The following is a 22,185-nucleotide window of genomic DNA, read 5'->3' on the forward strand; positions in this document are numbered from 1 at the left end:
CAATAAATCATCTTAAAACACAAGCAGTGTTCACTACAAATTAAGCAGCGAAATTAACAATTACTAAAAGCATGGACAAATGACCAGGTTTCAACATGGCACCAAACTGAAAATAAAATTGGTGTCAATCTTATTTATGTTTCGAGTATTACTGCCATTCAATTTTCATGCAAAACTATTCATTGGCATGAATAGCTTACACCTCCCCTGAAATTATACAAATGATACATATGTTGTTACAGCACCATCAGTGTGTATGACATTCTAAACACAACAATGTCAGTGCATGTAACACTATATTTTTTAATAGGGGGGATTTACATCTTGTTGTGGGGTGCATCCTCGTATGTAAAGGTAAAATCCATTGTCACTTCAAACAAATTGGAGGCTTCTCATGAAGTCAGGGGAAATGTAATTTCCATCCAAAAACCTATGTATATTTACTTAGAAGTTCCAGTATATTCAATGGAACTTACTCCCAAAGGCACAGAGTTGCAGTCTTTTGTGCACGAGTAATATTGATATGCTGGTGCCATTTGTTTTTACATGTTATTGATGTAAATATAGAAAAACAAGAAAAGTCATATTCACATATTCATAGGAGATGATAAATATTTGCTATGCAACTCCAGTTTGATTTTAAAGATAGATCTTCCAAAAGGCTTTTACCCCAATATTCCTCAGTAGGCTGCTATTGAACGAGTTCAGCTATCTGTAACAAGGAAAGTGGCATGTCCTGAAGTAGCCAAGTGACTTGTAATAAATGTAGAAATTATAAATCGCTCACAAAATCCAATTGTAACTTCGCAGAATCAATCTGGCTGGTGTTCAGGCACTTAACACAATTCCATCACCCAATGAGTCAAACTCCAACAAGAAAAAAGAGAGCACATGACTTCTTTAACCCATCTATTATTATTAATATTAATGTTTTATTAGCAATTTCCCCATAGGGTCAAGAACACTAAAATGGGGGAGAAGGGACTGTCAACTTAAATGTTTCCAAAATTTGTCACTTTCTTATGCTGAGTTGGACTTTATAAGGCTGGATCTTATTGTTGAACTAGTGCTGAGGGTTTTATTTTTATTTTTACCAAATTCTCTTTAACTTTGTTTATTCTGCTGTTGCCTAGAGAATATCTTTGTTAGGTGACTCATAAATTATATAATAAATAAATAATAAAATATTATGAAACTTCCCCTTCCCCCTTCCTACTTTAGCAGTGTAGGCCATCTACAAATAGGCCCTGACCTTTAATTTTAAGAATCTACTCTGCAGAAACTAATGAAACTGCAGTCAGTGTCTTATAAAACACAAAAATGGCATTTTCTATCACAAAAAATATTAAGAGCAACATTTTTAAGTTACCAGTAAAATGCTTTTGCAAATTATATAAATGTATCAGCATAGCTATAGATGCATAAAGAATACTATTTTTCAAACAGCAACAACACTGTGTTGTTTTAAAGCTAGAATGAAACGATAAACTTGTCATTATTGACTTTGCAGCTTCTATGCAATTCCTTAAGAAGCTTTTATGGTTCCGAATAACCAAAATCCATTTGCCTATAGCTTAAGGAAAATCACAGCAGAATTCTTAAGTATACCTTGCCCTGCATCCCATGTCTACAAAGCATAGGGGAAGGGGAGAGAGGTTTAAGTCCAAAGCCATATTTACAAACAACTACCAAGTGGGGCCCGTTTCCTTAGCCATGAAATAAAGCCTGAAAACGGTTCGATGTGCGTTAGCAAAATATAACCGAGGTACCCCAACACCCCCAGCTAGAAATGAAAGGAGGAGGAGGCGGCGGCTGGCCCTTTCCTTTACTGTGTATGAAATACTGTACAAAGCAAGCACAAAATAAAATGAAAGGAAGGTGGTGGTGGTGGTGGGACAAGTACAAGAAAGGGAGTTTATACTCAAGGAATGCCTGGAGAAAGAGAGAAAGAGAGAAAGAAAGAGGAAGTGGACGTTGAACTCGCAGCCACCAGAGCAACAACGGCGAAGGCGGCCGCGGCAGCAGCAGCAGTAACAGCACCGCCTCCTTCCTCGCAGGCTCGGGGCTGAAATCAACAGCCGCCACCGCTGCAGCTCCAGCTCCCCTCTTGCCGCGGGATCAGCTGAGCGCGGGGATCACGTGGGCGGCGTGTCGAAGGTCACCGCGCGGCTCACAATGGAGCTGTCGGAGTCTGTGCAGGGCGGGCTGCAGCTCCTGGCCGAGAGCGGCTGCTTCTCCCCCAGAGCCTACGAGGCTCTGCTGCAGGCGGCCTTCGGTGCCTTGCTCGGCGACCAGGCCGCGTTAGGTAAGTGCTGCTCCGGGAGGAGCAAGAGCTCAGGCGCCGGGGAGGGAACCTGCAGGGCGGCGGCTGCTGCTGCTGCCGCCTGGGGAACCGGAGAGGGAGAGAGAACCAGGCCTGCCGGGGTAGGTGGCTCGTCCCCCGCTTCCCTCGGCTTCTCTCCCCGCAGCCCCGGCGCATTGTTAGGGTTGCTTGCTGCCCGCAGCTCCAGCACCGTCGGCCGCTTCCCCTGAAACTCAGGAAGTGCTTTCTGCCTCGCCGAGAAAGGCAGCCGCCCACGTCCTGCAGTCAGCCAGCCTCTCTCTCGCTCTCTCTTTGTTTCTTTCTGTTATTGTTGCTACTCTCCTCCATTTCGCGGCGGCTGTCATTTCCTTGCAGAAAATAAGCAACGCTCCTCTAGCTCGCTCGCTCCTGGCCTAAAAGCCTCTTTGCCGAGGGAGCTTTGTGCTGGATGTCGGTTCCCCTCCTCCGTTATGTCGGTTTATTTTCACGGCCACCACTTCCCTTTTTTCTCCCTCCCTCCGCCGGCGAGTTATTTTCTGCAATCCCTAGGATTAGCGTCGGCGTCGGCGTCATTATTATTGTTATTATTTGCAAAGGTTAGGCTTCTAAAAAGGTTGATTTATTTTAGGAAGGCTCCGTGCTGTAACCTCACGATCAAGGCTCTCTGTGCTGTGCACGAATAGTGCTTTCTTTTAACGTCATTGTTCTTTAATGCAGCTCTGAAACTGCATTCTATTATTATGGTGATGATCATTATGATGGTGGTGATTATTATTATTATTATTATTTTCCTGGCTGGCCTGTTTCCGTGCGGGAAACCCTCGATCGGTGAACGGCAGTTGCCTGCTGGCCAAGGGGGATCTAGTTGTTGACCTTGGACCGGCCGCTTTCGCTTAGCCGATGAAGGAAGGCGTTTGTTTGAGCCGCTCTGCTCGCTGCCATGTAGTCTCTCGCCTTCAAAACGCGCGGCCTCCGGTAGGAACTAGCTTGAACTGCAATTGCCGAATAGCAGCTCTGTTTACTCAAACGGGGCTCGGCGAAGAGGAGGAGGAGAAGAAGGAAAAGTTAGAAATAATGTGGCCAGAAGGGTTTGTAGTTACGGTACTTCTGAAGGGACGCGCGGTATTCGGAGTAGGATAGTTAGAAAGGCATATGGTTTGGTTGTGTGTGTGTGTGTGTTGTTGTTTTTAACTGACCTTGATTTAGAACTCAACCCTATGAAAGGTTTTCTCCATCTTTTCCATGGGTGCATTTGGCAGTTTATAGGGGGACAGGTGTCCCCCTCATTGTATGAATGCAACATCCAAAAGCACAGTGATTTTTTATTTATTTACATTTGTTTTATAATTCGATGCTTGCCAAGAAATTCCAGTAATGGATTGCATATTGAAACAAAAACAAAAAACACTGGGAAGGAGGAAAACCAGGACACTGTGTTTAGAAAATGCACTAAATCCGTTTCTTTCTTCTGGGTAACATGCCAAATTCTGAGCCTGATGGGATAATTCCAGAGAAACTTATGCTGGAAAAAAAACTTGGGCCAGGTTTGGGTCTTGGGGAAAGGCATTTTAAAGGAGAGCTGAGATTGCCTCTTCATTTGTTGTGGCTTTTTATGAATGAGGGAAACCAACCCTTTAGTCAATATATTTATAGCTGTGCTTTAAGTATTGCCAATATGAAATGTATTATACTTTCCCAACTGTTAAAACTGGGTTATGCTAAGTGTGGCTGCATGGAAAGTTTTTAGTTTCTCTCTGTTTAAAAGAACATTCTCCTGAAGTTATACCATCTTTGAAATTTCATTTATTTTTAGATCATCCAGACTTGGAACATATTGATCCAGCAGTATTAAAATATTGTCATGCAGCAGCTGCAACTTGTATAGTAGAAGCTGGAAAGCAAAAAGTCGACAAATCTGCTATAAGGTACTCCCATTTTAAAGCCCTTCACAAGGTTTGAGGTGTTTTCGTTTGTTTTTTAACACTAGCCATTGCTGTAAATCTTCCTGCTTGAGTTGTACTGGCATTTAGGCTAACACATCCTTTTGGTTTCCCTTTTAGTACTTATTTAGAAGACTGTAAGTTTGACAAAGAAAGAATTGAACAATTTTGCACCGAATACCAGGTTTTCAAGCCTATTTTATTCTTTCTGATTCCCAAATTCATACTTTATTCTGTAGAAGATGGCAAACTTTTTTTCTCCTCTTCTTTGCAGAAAAATAAAGATACCTTGGAAATCCTATTGGGAAGGTATGTCAAAGGAGGTTGTTTTATTTAAGGTTGCAAACTGAAACAAACTTACTAAGGAGTAATCCCCATTGAATGCATCAGAACTGTATGGCTAGAGTTTTGCTATTAATTTCAAATGCACCTTTAAAGTTAATATGTATAAGAGGCTGCTGAAATGGATACAGTGGCAAAACATAGGCACAAGTTATCAAGTTGAGGTAATTTGCCCCCTTAACCCATTTTTGAAATACACTATTGATCTATGGAACAGTCACCTTTTTATGCTTGAAATGTGTGCAGCAGCTTTTTCATTTAGCATAGTATAACCTAATAAGAAAATGATTATTTTGTTCTTCAGTATAGGCAGATGTCCACTGCATATAACTGATGTTTGTTGGCGTTTGGAATATCAGATCAAGGTAATTTAATAAGGGTACTGCTATTTTCTGGTTTCTTTATCTGCTAAATTCTGATATATGTTTTTCCTCTTACCTTATTATTTTAGACTAATCAACTTCATAAAAATTATCGCCCTGCTTATCTGATGACCTTAAATGTTGAGGTACTGCACCCATTCTTATGCTTTTCCTCACCATCACTGAATTAAATATTACTTTAGGTTTTGCCAGATGTTAAACTTCTAACATTTGGGATTTTTCTTCCTTTAGAGCAATGACTCAAGATCTCAACCGGACATTAATTTTAGTTGTTCTATGGAGCAATTACAGGTATTTCTTCATATCATGTTTGTGCAAGGTGTGACCATTTCAGGTGTCAGAATGAAATTTTCTATCAGGAATCCACCCAAACTAAAGCTTGCAAAAAGTGTGTTTGTTAAATATGTTACTGTATAATGGTTTGATTATGTACCTCACCAAATTGAGATTTCAGATTGACCCACATAGTAGCTATGATCTTGGAATCACATTTTAAGGGGGTTGGAGGGAACTGTTTCAAATGTAATACCTGGGAGGAAATTCACTTTCTGCAACTATATACTGTGCGTTAATATACAGAGTGCAACTTGCATTGACTTTGGCTAAATTGGATTTATGTAAATTGTTCAAGGATGGTAAACTGAGCTCTTTATACTAAGAAGTTCACATTGACAGCAAGTCAAATATAAACAAAACCTAACCCAAGCATTAAAAAGTGTAAAATTAGGTAAAGATTGAGAAGTTGAGCAAAAGAAAAGGGTTACAGGTTAATCCTGGGAATTATTTTAAAATAAAAATTAGTTTTACATTCCATATTAAATTGAAATTTTCATCCATTGCAAATAAGAAAATATATTTAGGACTGCAACTTGAAAAGTTGATGAATTAATTTAATTGTTATATTAAACAGCAAGAAAGATAGCGAAGTTGTCTCTGTCTTTTGATACTTTTTATTTAATTTATTACAGTCATTTATGTTCTACTCTATATTAATCCAAGCACTTTCATTAAAAAAAATTCTGTTATTAGCACATTTCTGTTAAGAATGTTCAGTATCTACCCTTAACTAATATATGGCATAAAGGCTGGATGTTCCTTAAATATATAAAATAGCTGACCTGCAGGCATTCTTCTCAAAGTGTTAGACACAAAGTTTTCCAGATGTAAACTTGATCACCTTTGAAGACAACATTCACAGAACTAATATGTTCAAGTAACCCCACTATGTACAACAAGTTATTTCTTTTCTAAAGTTCTTACTTCATGTTTTAGGATTTAGTTGGGAAACTAAAAGATGCAGCTAAAAGCCTAGAGAGATCAACTCAGTTGTAACTGCAGACCTTGGCAGTCTATTGGATCCAAGAAGAAAAAGAAATTGTGTCCTAACAGTTTCATCTTTGAACATTAATATGATTACTCCTTGTTCTTACTTCATTTGATGGGATTTTGATAAAGCTTTGGCTGTAATGAAATGGAATGCCTACTTTCTAGACAATGTTTCATGTTTTGTATGTATGTACAGTCAAGACTGTAGCATTTTTAGTATCATGTCTAATGGGGTTAGATAACCAGATAATTCTCTTCTTCTTTTTTCCTGTCCCCTTGTTAAATATCTGCTCACTGCTCAGTCTTGTCCTTTCTTTAAAAACAAGGCTTTATTTCCCATTTCTAACCTCTAATAAAAACAGAGAGCAAAAGCAATAGAGAGTTGATCTATTTTATGTGCCACATCTATCAATAATAATGTGTGTTGATTGGGGGACTGGAGGAATAGTTGGATTCTCCTGAGGGTCCCCACTATGGAGTCAACATTCCAAGAGTAACCTTCTCACCATCAAAGATCACTTTGAAGGGCTGTGAGGCTCTGAACCTAAGGAGGCCTTCATTGTGTTGTAATTAAGTAGTCAGTTGTCTTGAGTCTCATTTTGGTGAAGTCATGTTGCAGCTTTTTGAAAAAATAAATAAATAAATTGGTGATTCACATGCGAAAGGAAACTGTCATGCCTTCATCTGTTTTGACCCGGATTTACTTGCTTAAATATTCAGTGGTTTATGTAGATAGACAATAGCTGGAGTGCCCTTAATTGCACCAGTGGGTTTCTTTTCACTTCAATGCAGTTGAATGGCTATAGATGGAATGTGACCAGCATTGTCTCCACAACTTAAAACAAACAAAAAACAACTCCACCCTCGCCCCCATCTTACAACGTGGGCAGAAGCTGCTTTCCCAGTTGTCAATTATACACCCCGGCTGGGAAATGGGTAGCGAGACAGCTCTGGTTTACAGCGAGGTCCATGATCCGAGTTTCCGTTTTTCCTTTCATCTTCCTTGGGCTCTTTATACCATCGTGGAAAGGGCAAGAAGAAACTGCCCACCTGAGACGGAAAACACCCGTTTGCCACTTTTTGTTGGGGATTGACAAATAAATAGACCAGCTTTTTCTGTACCAAGTCTATAAGCACCCGGAGTGTTCCGTTTAGGGTAATGAAGCCCCCACCCTGCATTGGAAATCTCAAAATGCAAAACACGTATCTTATTAGCAAAACACCCACAAAAGGTACGTTGGGAAGTGGGAGGGCGGGAGAGAAACCCCCCCCCCCCGTTAGTCCAAACTTTGCTGCTATTAAAGTGACACTTGTGCTCCCTAATGGGTTTAGTATCCCATGGTGAATTCTCTCCCCCACCTCCGAAATCTTCTGGAGCTAGACGTGGTGAGTCCACCTGAAGAGATCCCTCCCCATAAGTAGTACCATGTCCGCATTCCTGGTGGCAAAGGAACGGATGAGAGGCAGAGAAGCAAAGTGCCGAAGACGCTGTCATCACCTCCTGGCTTAGACTCTTCCACATTTCTTATTCGGGGGAGGGTCGCACGCGGAAGCTGGTCCTTTTATCTGCCTTCGGGCGGCTTGGAGAGGAAAGATTTTGATAAACCAAGCAAACATTCTCCCATCCCTTTTGGTTCACACCATTTATCGTTGGGATCTTTATTTATTTGTTATTACCTGTATTATTATTTATTATTAGCACGGGGTGGGGAGGAGGAAGCAAGCTTGTAATGGGAGGCACCCGATCCGCGACTGAGTGAAGCCGGCGCCCCCCTTTTTCCCAGCCTGTTTTTACACCCCGACCCTAAACTTCCAAGCTCTGGGTTTGGCACTGGGAAGAGAATCCGCGGGTGAGTCAAGTTCCTCGGCTTAATACAGTCCGGTGCTGCGGTTACTCCAGGGTCCGTTTCTGTATCCCTGGTGGAATCTGAGAGCTTGCTTTTATTTATTTATTTATTTATTTAAAAATAAATAAATGAATGCCTCTACGCGGGTTACTATTCGCTTCCCATTATAATCACGGCGTGCAAGAGAATCCGATATGCTCTGTAACCTTCCATTTCCCTGCGTCCTGTAGAGAGGGAGACAGGGTTGGCAACTTGGCATCAGAAATAACACACGCCCACGGGTCGAATTGTGGCGAGGAGGGTGCTGCCCCAGGTTGTCTACTCCGTGCGTGTGTTTTGGGCGCTTGTGTTCCCAATGAATGGCCGAGGAGGACCAGAGCGTGGCTCTTTCCCAGGCGTGGCAAACAGCACAAGCCACGAACCCCGGGTTAGGGATGTCCCCTCCGACGTCTCCCGCGTGTTCCAGTCTCCGCACGACACCCGTCCTTCTTCTCTCTTTGGAAAGTGGAGGGGGGGCGAAGAAGTGTGGGGCGGGAGTTCTCTTCCCAGCTCCTTTTCGATGGCTGCCGTTGCTTCTGAATGTTTGCCGAGAAAGGGACGGCGTCCAACAGCGTCCAGCCTTAAAGGATCGCCTGTGGAATGGAAGGATCCACACACGCCGCGACCGACCGACCACCCTCGGGGAAAGGAGCGCCTTGCGCTGCGTTTTGTTCTCAAGCAACGTTCAGTGTTGTGAATAGGGCAAATGTTCCTCGGCCAGAAGACGCAGCTGAGGCGAGGGGTGCCTATTTTCGAGTTGGTTCCCTGGGGAGCCTCGTGTAGAACGCGCGCCCCTTCTCCTACCCCGCCCACGCACCCACCCGCAGCGCCGGGCTGCCTGCCCCCAGGGCGCGCCATTAGGTGGGATTCTGCCGCTGCTATCTGTGGAAGGAAACTGTGCGAACTGCGCGCGAGACAGAGAAGGGAAGCGGGGAAAGTGTGACGAGGAATGCTTGCGAGGCAGCGACAGGGGGGGGGGAAGGGAGGCAAAATTGTGGTAGGGAAGGGGTGGGTGTTCGTGCGTCCGTACCTGGAATACATTTGTTGCCTAAATGCGAACATATCTATTGCCTGTGACGAAACGTGAGGTGGCAGAGCTGGTGTGGCGAAGGAAATTGATACGACGAAGAAAGGCGGGAAACAAGACGGCGTGTTCAACGCCAGGAAGACCGTGCGCCGATCGAGAGGAAATGGGTGGTTTCGCGGGGCTGGGGGTCAGGAGCGCTCTTTTGCGCTCTTGTGTTTAAACATGTTAAAGAAAATAAGAGATGAAACCGGGTGGGGGGGTGGGGGACCTCGTGCATCTGAGGAATCTCAATTGAATTGGGGTTGTGGAGGGGGAAAAGCCCGTGACGAGGGTTGAGGAGTCTGCGATAGTCAGCGAGGGCACTTTTGGGTGGGCAAAAAAGGCGCGGGGATGGCGAAGTCAAAGCCTCGTGAGAGGGGAACCGAAATAAAGGAAGGAAATCGGGATCGGGTCCTTAGAAGGAAAGGAGGAGACAGAGACAGGCGTGGAGAAAGATGGGGGGGGGTCAGTTTTCAAACATTTTTACGGTTTATATAAATCGTGTGTATAAATCGTGGGACGAGAATGGTAAAAGTGGAAGGCAAAAGGAAGCAAAGACTGGGGGCGCTGGATAGGAAATACCAGGCGGAGGAAACGGGGGTCCCACGGGGAGGATGGGGATACGCAGAGCGGGAAGAGTGTTGGGAGGACGCACCTAGGAGAGGTAGCGCGTCTACCGACGACGCGTGAATCAGATGCCAAGGCGGGAAAACATAAGGGAACGAGGGGCGGTGGTGGAAGCACAGAGACCCAGCTCCGGGCTAGTTCGCCTTGGCCGCACGTTGCACACTTCCGACACCCACGACACTTGAAACGCTTTTGCTGCGCAAGTCTCCTGTCGTGTCGCCAAAGGTCTTGCCCTCAGCAGCTTGGGATGGGCAGGGGGTGGGATTTTGGATCCAAGGAAGGCTATGGGGCAACGACGGCGGAGGAGCGCCGTGTCTCCTGCGCGCGGGAGGGAAGCCACCAGACGAGACGCTTCGAGGACAAGGGGACCTTGCTTTGGGTGCCACCGCCGCCTCCAGATATTAAAATGGTGGACTGCGAAGTTGGGGCCACCGTCGTGTGAGGAGGGAGAGGTGGCAGCAGGCGCAAAGAGCGGAGTAGACAGGTTTAGATGAGGGGAATGGACTAAGCCAAAAGGTGGCAACCTTCAGTTTATTGTGCCCTGGGGCGGGGGTGGGTAGGTGGGAGACACACACACACACACACACACAAGATAGGTGTCGGTCAGAGAAGGAGCAAATATAGAAAAGAAAGAGGCGATAGCGGGGGGGAGGGGGGGAAGCAGAGAAAAAGAGGTATGTGTGTGTTGCAGTTAAGCCAGAAGAAAAGAGAGAGGGATTGTGCGCGTGAAGGGACAGGGTGTGCAAAATGTGGGGAAACGAGAAGGAACGGGCAAAGCGACTCTGTAAGCGTGGAGTGGGTGTGTTGGGAGGGGGGAGAAAAAATGAATAATACATTTTGTGTGTGAGAGAGAGGCGGGGAGGTGGAACAGGCGGCAGCGGCGGCGGCAGCAGCTCAGCAGCAGCAGCGTGAGCGCGGTGGAGAAAAGGAGGACTCGGCGAAGTGTGTGTGGAGCGGAGGGAGGCGGAGGACCAGGCGGAGTGCGGAGAGGGGGAGGGGAGGGGAGGGTGGCGCGCGGGGAGGGGGAGGCGGCCGAGCCGCGGGATTGGGTCACAGGGAGGCTGACGGGCTCCGACTACACCGACACTAATTCCCAGGCCACCCTTAAGGAATGAGGAGCCCCACGTGATCCTGGCGGGGCGGGCGAACTCTGAGCCATTTTGGGGACGGTGTCAGTTTCCACTGTGTGCCTTTCAGCGTTGCATTTTCCACCAGCAGCCAGCAGCCCCCTCCTCGCCCGCCACTCTCCCTCCTCTCCTTTGGCTCCCTCCACAACTATGAAATAATCACAATTATTATTTTTTCCCCTAAAGGAAAAAAAAGGAGGAGGAGTGGGAAGGAGGGAGGGAGGAAGAGCCTCCCTCTCCGAGGGGCCGAGGGGGAAAAGCACAGCAGAGGGGGAAAGAGATTGCGAGGCGAGTGGGTGAAGGGGTGGGGGGGAAGCCGAGGAAGAAAAGAAAGAGCGCAAGAGACAATGGGCTGGCGGAGGAGGAGAGGCAAACCATCCGGATTAGAAAGATTTTGAGATCCCAGCACTGGAGCTACGCATTCAGAAGGAGGTGGGGAGAGGCAGAAAGAGAGGAGGCGAGGGAGAGCGAGGGCTGCCGGGGGGGGAGGCAGAGCCAACTCCTGGGGCGGCGCAGGGATCCGAGGGAGGGGGGCTCCGTGGCGGAGAGGAGCCCGGCTGCGGGGGAGCGAGCATGAGCTGAGCTGAGCTGAGCTGAGCTGAGCTGAGCTGAGCGCGGCGGCGGCGGCGGCGGCGGCAGCAGCGGCGGCGGCAGCCCTACGCTCATAGCAATTGACAGCGTCTGCAGTTCATTTCAAGATGGCCGCTTGGCTCACATTCATTTTCTGCTGAGCGACTTTTAACTTTCATTGTCTTTCGGGGCGGTCCGGATCGTCGCCCGCCGGCTCCTTCTCGCGGGTACGTATCCCCGGGCGCGGCTGCCCGCCGGGGGCCGAGGGGCGGCGGGGCCTGGGAGGCGGTTTTGGGGGACTGCGAAGGGGTGCCAGCCTTGCTAGGTGTCCCCGGGCTCTCGGTGTGGGGAAAGCGCTGACAGGCTGCTCCATCTCCGCGCTCGCTCGCCTGCCTCCGCGCCCGCGCGCCCTCGCTCGCCCGCCCGCCCGCTCCGCGCAGGGACCCCGAGAGGCGAGGCGGCGGCGGCGGCAGCGGCCCGTGCACTGGCTCGGGCGACGCCCCCCCTCCGGCGGATTTCGGTTCCTTTCCTCCCTCGGCTCGCTGCTAGCCCCTTCCTGGGCACATGGCCCCGCAGGAGGATATTTCTATTTTCAGCCCCTGCTCGCCAATCTCTCTGGGGCTCCTTTGTTTAAATGCAGATTTCGATTGAACGCGGACGGTGCATGAAACCTGGCGCTGCCTGGGTCAGGGGACGGCGGCTGCCTCGCCAAGAAGCGCCTCGCAGGGGGTTTCAGGAGCCCCGCAGAGCACCCATCTTATAGGGATGGGTCCCCCCCGAGGGGGAGATCCCGCCGGGGGGCTCTTTTCGCTCAGGAGGGCTCTCCGAGGAATTTTATTAACTTAAGTTTGGCAGACCCCAGTGTGGGACTGGATGGCTCGTAAGATGGCGGTTCTCGCTCAGCTTGCAGTTGGGCGCTTTTTCTCATGTGTGCGTAAAATGTTAAAGTTTCTGCGCTTTGGGGACGGGAGGGCAAAGCTGAGAAATTAACTTCGGGGGCACAGAGGTTTTTGCGTTAATGGGAGTTTGCCATGTGCAGACGGAAGAGATTTGGGGAAGCTGAGGGGATGGAACTTGCAGGATCTTCCAGCGCGGCTTTCTTTTTATCTAACTGGTTTTCTAGCCCCTTGTCCCTCAGTCCTTCCAAGCTGGGTCAAGGCAAGTTTAGTGGCAACGACTTGCTAGTAAGCGAGGTGTGAAGGTTTTGCTCCTAGCGCGAGAAACAGAACACACGTCCACCTAACCTAGCTTGGCCTAACCTAGCTTGACAGGATAGTCCTGGCAAAAAGAGTTCAGCTCTTGCTGGTTGCACGTTTGGAAGGAAATAAGTCGGTGCCATCACATCCTACGGGTAAAATCCCCCTTTGCCCCCAAACCTGGGAGAGATAGACATGTGGTCAGAACACCTCCATGGCGTTCGTTGAACCTCTAACATTTTTATTGCCTCCAGAACTGAGGAGCACAAGACGCAGCTAAGTACTGGGGGAGAGTTTGTTTGGAAAAGACCCTCCAAGGACGAGGAACAGGCTCTGGAAATATAATATGGGGCGGGAGGAGAATGGGATGCGTTCGTATGTGTAAGGGAATACTTTTGCTGGAAGTTGGCGGATTCTGCGTGTAGCCTCTTAACCTTTAACAAGTTTGGACACCGTGCTGGCTGGGAAGGAACGAGATTTTGTGGTAGCAAGAGACCAGCTGGAGATTCCCATTTGTTACTTTTAGGACCTTGGCTCTAAAGGAGGAGGATTTCTGCCACTCAGCACATTAATTTCTTCCCTGGAAGCCGCTTCCCTCCTGCACTTAAAGATGGATTTCAGCCAGATATTGGGAAGAGGGAGCACGTATCTTATTAGCAACACATGTGGGCATACATGCCTTCCAGAATCGGTTTTCAATCGATTGATTGATCGCCATCAGGATTTAGGTCTGTTGTAAGAATTCTAAGGTCTCAAATACATGGCAGGTGAAGGAAGGGCTATCTGCCTGTGTGGCTGTTGGTACAAAGGGTGCAGCTCTGCTCCATCGAGGCTTACCTGGTCTTTGGGTCGACTCCGCTCCCTTTTCAGCTGCCGGCGCAGATGCTTTGTGATCATTCACAGGGTGCCGTGAGCCTTCATAGCTAGGGCTTGCCCCTGTATTTTGAGGTAACCCGAGCATGGCCTCCAAGCTGGCTGTCATAGCAAGCTTCCCCTTCCCCTTGTTTGCACTGTTGAAGACGTGCCTGGTGAAAGAGAGAGCGCCTGGAATAAAATATATTCGCTCGTGTTAAAGGTCAGCGTTTCTTGACTGTATGCACGCCGATCTTAACATAAGAAGGGGGCGGGGAATGAGAAGTTGAAGCTCCCCTCCTGGAGAAGGTGGCGCGTTTGGGAGTGAAATGCTATTTATGTTTACGGGCGCAGTGCAAACTGTGTGTGAACAGAAAGGGGGGTTCGTGTGCGCACGTGTGTGCTGGCTGGCGTCTTTTGCTGTTGTTCTTCGGTTCAGTTTGCTGGTTTTCAGACCCCGGATTTCAGAGATAGCTTCGACCATGCCCTGGGGAAGAAGGCTAACTTGGGTCATAAATAATATGCGGCTAAGGGAAAGAGCTTCGACCAGGCAAGCTTCACGGCTGTTGGGAGTTTTCTTTCAGTTAGGGAGTCTTTTGTGAAATAAAACATGTTCCTCCTCTCTTCCGAAAGATTGGGCTGCTTCAGTGGGTCTCAATGCTGGAGAAGAATTGTAAGGCGGCCGATTAAAACAGCCAGCTACTTGCCCCAGTTGTGAGATATTTAGGGTTTCCTTCACGAATAAAATGAGGGCAGGAGAGACTGGTTGAGGTTACCTCAAGAAGGAGTCTTCCTTCTGGCTGAGGGCATGGAAGGAAATCGCGGGCAAGAAGCCAAGAGCCGAGGCTAGCGAGATTCAAAAACTCCAGGCTGCTCCTTTGTTGATACTGTTGGAAAGATCTTGGAAAATCCGCACACAATGCATGGGAGCGCCCAGCCTCGCTGCCACCCTCGAGTTTAAGGCCAAGGCTAGCGCCTCTGCCCCGGGCCTTCTTCCCCTTGGGGAATTGCGTGTTTGTGTGTGTGTGTGAAAGAGAAACATTTCCCCCCTGGTACAGCGTTTGCTTCCCTCTCCCCAGAGAAGGAGCTGCTTGCTTGCTCAGGTTGTCTGTCTCTGCTGCTGCCAGTCCCATCTCCTCCTTCCTACGCGCACCACGAGGGCTTTTGCTCTTTCCTTGGACAAGTTCGGCTGGGATTGCGGGCTCCTTGCAGGGAAGGTTTTCGCCTTGATTGCGAGGGCATCTGCTGAGATCCAGGGACTTTAACCTGGGCTCCGGGGCGGCAGGCGTCTTTCCCTCCTGCCCGGCTGTCTCTGGAGCTGGTGGCACCGTAAATTGCTCTAGTTCAGCAACCTCTGGAAATGACACTCCGGCCGCTGTGCTGGTCTGGGACGAGGTGTGGATTGAGATGCTTGGCTGGGGTGCCGCCCGTCCCCGCCAGAGACGGTCCAACTTTGAGCCCAGTCCCGGCGCAGACACGGCTCGTTGGAGATGGCAGGAAACCGGAGGCTGAGCTGCTGCCGCTTCCTTGCCCGGGCTGAGTCGACGTGGATGGAGGCCCCTGCGAGGAGCTGCCGAAAGGGCCGGGAGGAGCCTCTCTACTCGGCCTGGCGCACACCCCGGCGCTGGCTCAGGCCGCCCCAGAGGCCTCCCCCTCCAGCGCCACTGTTGGCCTCCTGCCCGGCCCCTCGGCGGCGGAGGGGAAGGAGAGGAAAGGACCCCCTTTCCCGGCCCCCGCCACGCCCCCTGCGCCTTTTCCTGAAGCTGCACCCCGCCCCCCCATACACACACCCGTGTCCTCTTCTGCCCACCCCCCTCCCCTCCTGTGTGCGGCACACCTAGACCCTCGCTGCTCGCAGGACTCTCTCGGGCCACCTTCCTGGGCGCACTTTCTCTCCCTCTTTCCTGCCTACCTTTCTCCGCCACCCCCTTCTATTCCCTCTTTCTCTCCCCCCTCCCCCTCCTCCTGGTGCTGCGCTCCGGGCGGTGGCAGGATGCCAAGTGTAAGTGTAAGTTGCTATAGCAACCCCCTCCATAGCGCGGTTCCGAAGGCGCCGCCGTCCCGAGCCTGTTGGGCTGGCGGCAGCGAGGCAAGCGGAGCCAGGCGACGCGGGAGAAGCGGCGGCGGCAGAGCACAGTTCCGCCGCGGCCCGGTCCTCTCCTGCCCGCTTCACCTTGCCCAGCCTCGCCAATGCCCAACGGCCCTGGTGCCAAGGTACAAGGCGAGCCCCCAGGCGGGCGGGCGAGCAGCCCCCTCCCTCTCTCCACTTCTTCTTTCTTCTTCTTCCTTCTCCTCCTCCTTCGCCCCCTCCCCTCCTCCCCCCTCGCCGGAAATGCCCAGGGCAGCGTCCGCAGCTGCACCGGGATCCGGCGCCTCCTCCTCGCCTCTCCCCCGGCCGCGATCCTCAGCTCCGGCAAGCGCCACCGGCGTGCCTCACCCGCCGCGGGAGAAGGGCCCCGAGAAGCCCCGGCACCGGCGCCTTTCCAGGACCCGCCGCTGCGCCAGGCCAGGCGGGCAGGTGGGCACTGGGCAGAGCAGCAGCCCCTGCCCGGCGCAGACCGCGAGGGTGGCCCCCGGCAGACACTTCCCTGCGCCCGGGCCTCCCGCTTTGCATTACAGTTCCTGCCTTGGCAGCTTCCCGCCGCAGCCGCCTTCCGAGTTACATTTCCGAGGTTTCTTCTTCTTCTCCTTGAGGAGGGGCCCGGCGAGCGGGAGGCAGGGGACTGCCTTGCAAGCTAGGAGGGGTCAGAAGGGGGAGTGGAGGTTGTGTGCGCCTCGGAGACTTAAACGGCCCTCCTGTGTGTGTGCCTTTCAGAGCTGCAAAAATGCATCGCACCACCCGCATCAAAATCACGGAGCTAAACCCCCACCTCATGTGCGTGCTCTGCGGAGGGTACTTCATCGATGCGACCACCATCATCGAGTGTCTGCACTCCTGTAAGTACCGTCCGGCTTCACACGTGCCATTAGCCCTCCAAGGACGCAGAAGAAGGCTCTGGGCTAGCGACCGCCCACCCCCGCCAGCCTCTGATCCCTCCCAATAAAGGTCTGCTCCCATTTACGTGCGGTTGCCAGTGGCTCCATAGTCTTGTAAACATGCCCTATATATCTTTAAGTGACTCCCTCCGGCTCTTTGCAGCTCCTTCGAGATTTTGCCCCCTATCCAAATAATGGTTATCTTTGCTTCGTGGCTCCGGGATTACTTCTTTTAATAGTTGAAAACCTCGCCTCGACCGCTGATCAAATTATTTCCTCTTCTTCTCTCTCCTCTCTCTCTCTCTCTCTCTCTCTCTCTCTCTCTCTCTCTCTCTCTCTCTCTCTCTCTCTCTCTCTCTCTCTCTCTCTCTCTCTCTGTTTTCTTATAGTTTGTAAGACGTGTATCGTGCGCTACTTGGAGACCAGCAAGTATTGCCCTATTTGCGATGTCCAAGTTCACAAAACCAGACCCCTTTTAAATATAAGGTAGGCGAGAGACAACTGATCTGCTGTGTTTCATGTCAGGTGATAAGTTAAGAGCGTAGCGACGCTTGCGCGCTTCTTTGGATTGCGACCTCTTCATCACATGTTGGAATCTGGCTGGAGATGTCAGTTTGCAAACTGAAGTTCATGTGTGAAGGTGGAGCTGGCATTTAAGTCCTGTTGCTCCTTGAATTCCCTCCAAACCCAAACCCCACCTTCTTATATGCTTACGGTTACTTACTTTATTCTTGCCTTGCCGTGCCTGACCAAACTGCAAATTATTGTCAGTTCCTGCCAACCCACCCCCCTCATATATTGTGCTGGTGGAGAAAGGCAAAAGTTAGATTAATTTCATAAGTTCTCCTTATTTAGCTGCATCACCCTTTGCTGTTTAGGGGTGGCATCTCTTGATTAGCTGCATACGTTTTAGACAGTAGCTAGAGTAACACTGTGGCAAGTAGGTTTCTGTAGACAGAATTGTTCCCCACCTAGGCAGGTAATTATCTGGTGTAAAAGACTTCTGTCTAAACCATTTTTAAAAGTTGTGGGAATTTGGGCTGACCTTTTGAATCTGTTAGAAAATACTCATTTTTTGCTTTGGAAAGTGAGGTGCCCTTTGGATTTTAATATTGGCACCCTTCTAAATTTGAGTGTCCTGGGATTTTATATTTCAGATCTGATAAAACTCTCCAAGACATTGTCTACAAGTTAGTGCCAGGCCTTTTCAAAAGTAAGTAAGCCCTTCTTGTATTAAGTGACCACCACAAGCACTATATTGTGTGAAAGCCAGAGTATACTAAATGACAAATGTGTGTTCCCACTCAGATGAAATGAAAAGAAGAAGAGACTTTTACGCTGCTCATCCGTCTGCTGATGGTAAAAGCTTCAATATCCTTCTTTTGTAGACATAAAACTGTCCTCTTACTCAAAAGCTAAGGTTGTTAAAACATTTCCCCATCTATTATTCCCCTAACATTTCAGTGACAAAATACAGCATAATTAATTTAAAGGTTTTTAATACATGCTACAGAGAGTTATCTCAGTATTTGCAGAAGTAATCTTAGCTGTGAGAGAGATTCCCCTCTTGATGAGGTTTGTTCTCATTCGAATTTAAAGATGTAAATGACTGTGGAAATTTCTGTGCAGCTGCCAATGGCTCTAATGAAGACAGGGGCGAAGTTGCAGATGAAGACAAAAGGATTATAACAGATGATGAGATAATAAGCTTATCCATAGAGTTCTTTGACCAAAATAGGCAAGTTGTGAACACAATAATTTACTTTTATCTGCACATTCTTAGATAGCTGTTCTTTGTTATAATTGTATCACTCTTCTTTCCAGACTGGAACGGAAAGGAAATAAAGAGAAAGAGAAACCCAAAGAGGAGGTAAATAACTTTTACTTTCTTTGGAATTTACCAGACCCCTTCTTTAGAAAGTAGTTTAGATTATTTGTTTGCCCCAGCTAGATTAATAGTTATTTTTATCCCCCCTAAAGAAATTAACACTGCAGGCAGCTATTGTACAGACATTTATTGTTTCTTCTTGGCAACTAAAATTAAAAGGGAACTGATTGATGGTTCAAAAACTTTTGTTTCCTTCTAGTTTTCTTTACCCGATTTTTTTTTTGGAGAAGGAAACTTGACATATATTGTAAACAAACCCTGGGAAATGTATGTTACTACATTTTGACTCTTATTAACTGTTCTGCATTTTTGTTATTTTAATTTAGCAATTAGCTTCTAGTTTCCAGCTATGCTTATGTATCTCTACTACATATACACTGAATTCTTAACTATATGCATTATTTTCTCCCCCTAATCAAACACTCTTACCAGGTGAATGACAAAAGATATTTGCGCTGCCCTGCAGCTATGACTGTAATGCATCTGAGGAAGTTTCTCAGGAGCAAAATGGACATACCCAATACTTTTCAGGTACATTTTTTTGTTTATTAAAGGGGTGATAGTGGTAGAAGTTCCAGTAAAATCTGGGCTCCTGGCATTTAATTTAAATGAATGCTTTTTACTTAAAAATGTATTGACACAAACTTACCAAGCAACACACTGTACCATGTAAGCTAGTGGTTTGCTTTGGTTTATATACCTAAAACAAGCTGTTAATGTAGTCCTCTATTTTCAGAAACCAGAGAATCAGATAAGTATGCCCCAGTGTTTTGCTCTGTGCTGTCAGATCACAGGTTGCTTTGTCCTTGAAGATCAGAGTCTGCACAGCATTTTTCATGCTAAGGTTGCTCAATAAGCCTTTGCCTGATGGCTTTTGTGTCTGGGTTATTTAAAAAAAAACAGCAATCACCAAAAATCTTAAATAAAATACTTGAAATATTGGCTCCTTAAGGGCCGATCAGCAATCCCACTAAAGCCTAGGACTCAGGAAAGACAAATTCCTCCATCCCAACAAATGTAAGTCTAAGTACTGTACCTGGATTAAAATCTTTGGTTTATTTGGGTCAACGGTCTTAACTCTTACAGTGTCATTTAAATTTGGAGCCAGGTGAATATTTCTTTGGCGTGCATGTTGCTGCTGTTGCTTCCTTCCCACCTATGGAAAACGAAGCTCAATTGCATCTCTTCCCATAGATCGACGTCATGTATGAAGAGGAGCCCTTGAAGGACTACTACACGCTCATGGATATTGCCTATATTTACACTTGGAGAAGGGTAAATAGTGCACGGGGGGGGGGGAGGCTTGGAAGCCCCTGCCTTGAGCGAGGTGGCGGACCGATGGGGAAGAACCGCCTAGTTTGAGGACGCCCTCCTCTTATTTTATTTTTTTTTAATTGCAGAACGGCCCCCTCCCTTTGAAGTACCGGGTGCGACCAACTTGCAAGAGGATGAAGATCGGCTGCCACCAGCAGGATGGGCTGAACCACAGCGGGGAGCTGGAAAGTGACTCTGGGAGCGAGAAGGCGAGCAGCCCTGCGGGAGGCGGCACCCCGTCCACTTCCTCCTGCTTGCTCAGCCCCGGCACCCCGGTGCAGTCCCCGCACCCCCAGTTCCCTCACATCTCTAGTACTATGAACGGAACCAGCGGCAGCAACCACCACTCCTCCTCCTCCTTCAGCAACAGAGCCAGGAAAGCCTCCGTCAACGGCTCTTCTGCCACGTCTTCGGGTTGACGCGTCGAGCGCCTCTGGGACTCCGAAAGCTCCACCGTCTCTTTTAGAGCCGCTCTGTCCTGTCCTTCTCCTTCTCTCCGTGCCACTCAGCTTTATAGATGCTATTCCCTCGTGTGACTGTCCTCCGAATTGCTTTAAGAAGTGAGAGGAATGATAAGCGGAATCTCCCACACGAACCTTAGATATGGGAACTTTTGGATATTAAAACGAACCTTGGATGTTGTTAAAACAGGGGGACTTGAGCTATGAGCGTCTCCTATGGACCGTGGATTTAAAAAGAGGAGGAGGAGGAGGAGAGGTGTTTCTTAAGGACTAGCAACGCGAAACAAGGTATAAACCCGGATGAACTATAGAGGAAGAGGCATGTTTTTTTTGTTTTGTTTTTGCCACATCCTTCGTGGTTTGGACGGGATTCTCTGGAAAATGGATGCATATCAATAATGGGATCTAGTTTTTGCTAATCCAGCCTAACTTCTACGTTTAAGATCTCCTCCGTTGTCAATCGTTATTTCACTGTTTTGTAAAACTGCAGAAAGCAAGTGGATTTCCCCGCCACCCCACATCTTAATATTCCTCAACAAAACCGGATTGGAGAAAAAATGCATAGAAGAACTATGCATCTATGTAGCCATGTCACTGTGAACAACAATTTCCTGCTTTATTAGCCAGTTTTATTTTATTTTCTTTAAAAATGTGTTTCACCCATATCTTGCCTACTGCAGCACAGAAAGGATTTAAGAACTGGGGGAAGGGGGGGAAGGGGGGCGAGAAAAGAAAAACCACAGAACAAGAAAAAAATATATTATTTCACGTTTTACAACCTGTATGCCTGAAGGCGAGTATTGCCCTTTATTTCACTGGCTTGTTTAAAGACGGAAAAACAAACGAGGGGGGGGTCACACTTTTTGGAGGGTAAGAATCAGGTGGCATTTTGCATTTGTGCAACATTGCCATGTTCTTATTTGACAAATCAGGAAGCAGTATTGTATGATATATTTATAAATATTATAAAGAGAATATTGTGTTTCTCGCACTCTCGACGCGGTGGTTCCGTTTCCCTGGCTAGTTCGACCCTTGGTGACGCCTCTTCTTAGCTCCTTGCTGAGGAAGCAAATACCAGCTTTTCCCCCTAGTGACGCTTGAAGGCTGCAGGGTCGCAGGGAGCAAGCTCAAACCGCGGTTAACCCGGAAGCAATTGGCCATCTCGAACGGGTTTTAAGGGCTTTGTCCTGTTCCAAGTAATACTGTATTTCATTTCATTTATTACTTTTTACATAATGTGATTTATTGTTCCAACGGTGCAGTGGGAAAGGATTCAGGAGAGCAAGAGTCGACGCCAGGAAAACGAGGGCGCATTAACTATTTCATTAAATTTTATTATTTGGTGTGATGGGTTTGTGTTTCCACCTTTGAAATATATTTAAAAAGCACAGGAAATCACACAAGAAGCCATAAGATATGCGGGAATCTATTTGATTAAGTTGTTCTTTCTTAAGAAATCAGCAAGTTGCTGGATGAAGGCTTTTAGTCTAAATTTGTTTTAATATATATATATATATCTGTATGTATGTATATGGTACAGTACTAATTTGGTTAAAAATGAACAGGTACTCTGATATTTCCAATAAGCTGCGGGGAATCCCTTCTCAAGGCTGGCCTCTGAAGGCGTTGCGTTTGGGAAAAGAAGGACTGTTTAAAAAGTTAAGCGTTGTGAAGAGCCCCCTAATACTTTTCAGTTTGTGCTTTGCTTTTGGTCAAACTTGTGTGTGCGCGTGTGTGTGTTCTTCACTCACCAGTTACGCATTCGTGAGGGTGGTTATCCTATATGACTATTGTTTTCATGTTTGTACGGGGAAATTGTAGCTAAACATTTCATTGTCTCCAGTCTGCGAAAGAAGCACAAATTCTATTGCTTTGTCTTGCTTACGGTCATTAAATCATTACTTTTGCATATACCCCGTTGCTACTTCT

General features: G+C 47.8%; 2 protein-coding genes across 6 annotated transcripts; both read left to right on the plus strand.

The window, feature by feature from the left end:
* Positions 1-2,165: 2,165 nt before the first annotated feature.
* COMMD3 (COMM domain containing 3) lies at positions 2,166-6,957 on the plus strand. The gene is made up of 8 exons (XM_035129644.3): positions 2,166-2,305; positions 4,116-4,227; positions 4,363-4,426; positions 4,517-4,551; positions 4,889-4,949; positions 5,036-5,092; positions 5,199-5,258; positions 6,240-6,957. The coding sequence occupies exons 1-8, from the start codon at positions 2,176-2,178 to the stop codon at positions 6,297-6,299; spliced, it is 579 nt and encodes a 192-aa protein (XP_034985535.1). The 5' UTR covers positions 2,166-2,175; the 3' UTR covers positions 6,300-6,957.
* A 4,072-nt stretch (positions 6,958-11,029) lies between these two features.
* Positions 11,030-22,169, plus strand: BMI1 (BMI1 proto-oncogene, polycomb ring finger). 5 transcript variants are annotated; one of them, XM_035129642.3, is made up of 10 exons: positions 11,030-11,431; positions 16,433-16,554; positions 16,983-17,079; positions 17,751-17,806; positions 17,902-17,952; positions 18,223-18,331; positions 18,418-18,463; positions 18,914-19,012; positions 19,676-19,756; positions 19,882-22,169. In XM_035129642.3, exons 2-10 carry the CDS (start codon positions 16,443-16,445, stop codon positions 20,212-20,214), a joined length of 984 nt encoding a protein of 327 aa, XP_034985533.1. In that variant the 5' UTR covers positions 11,030-11,431; positions 16,433-16,442; the 3' UTR covers positions 20,215-22,169. The 5 variants fall into 5 exon arrangements, with proteins under 5 accessions (XP_034985533.1, XP_034985532.1, XP_088510048.1 ...); XM_035129641.3 differs by having other exon boundaries at positions 11,059-11,796; XM_088653922.1 differs by lacking the exon at positions 11,030-11,431 and adding an exon at positions 15,400-15,619.
* Positions 22,170-22,185: the final 16 nt, after the last annotated feature.

The sequence above is a fragment of the Zootoca vivipara genome, chromosome 11, assembly GCF_965207765.1.
Source record: "Zootoca vivipara chromosome 11, rZooViv2.hap1.1, whole genome shotgun sequence".
Taxonomy (NCBI): domain Eukaryota; kingdom Metazoa; phylum Chordata; class Lepidosauria; order Squamata; family Lacertidae; genus Zootoca; species Zootoca vivipara.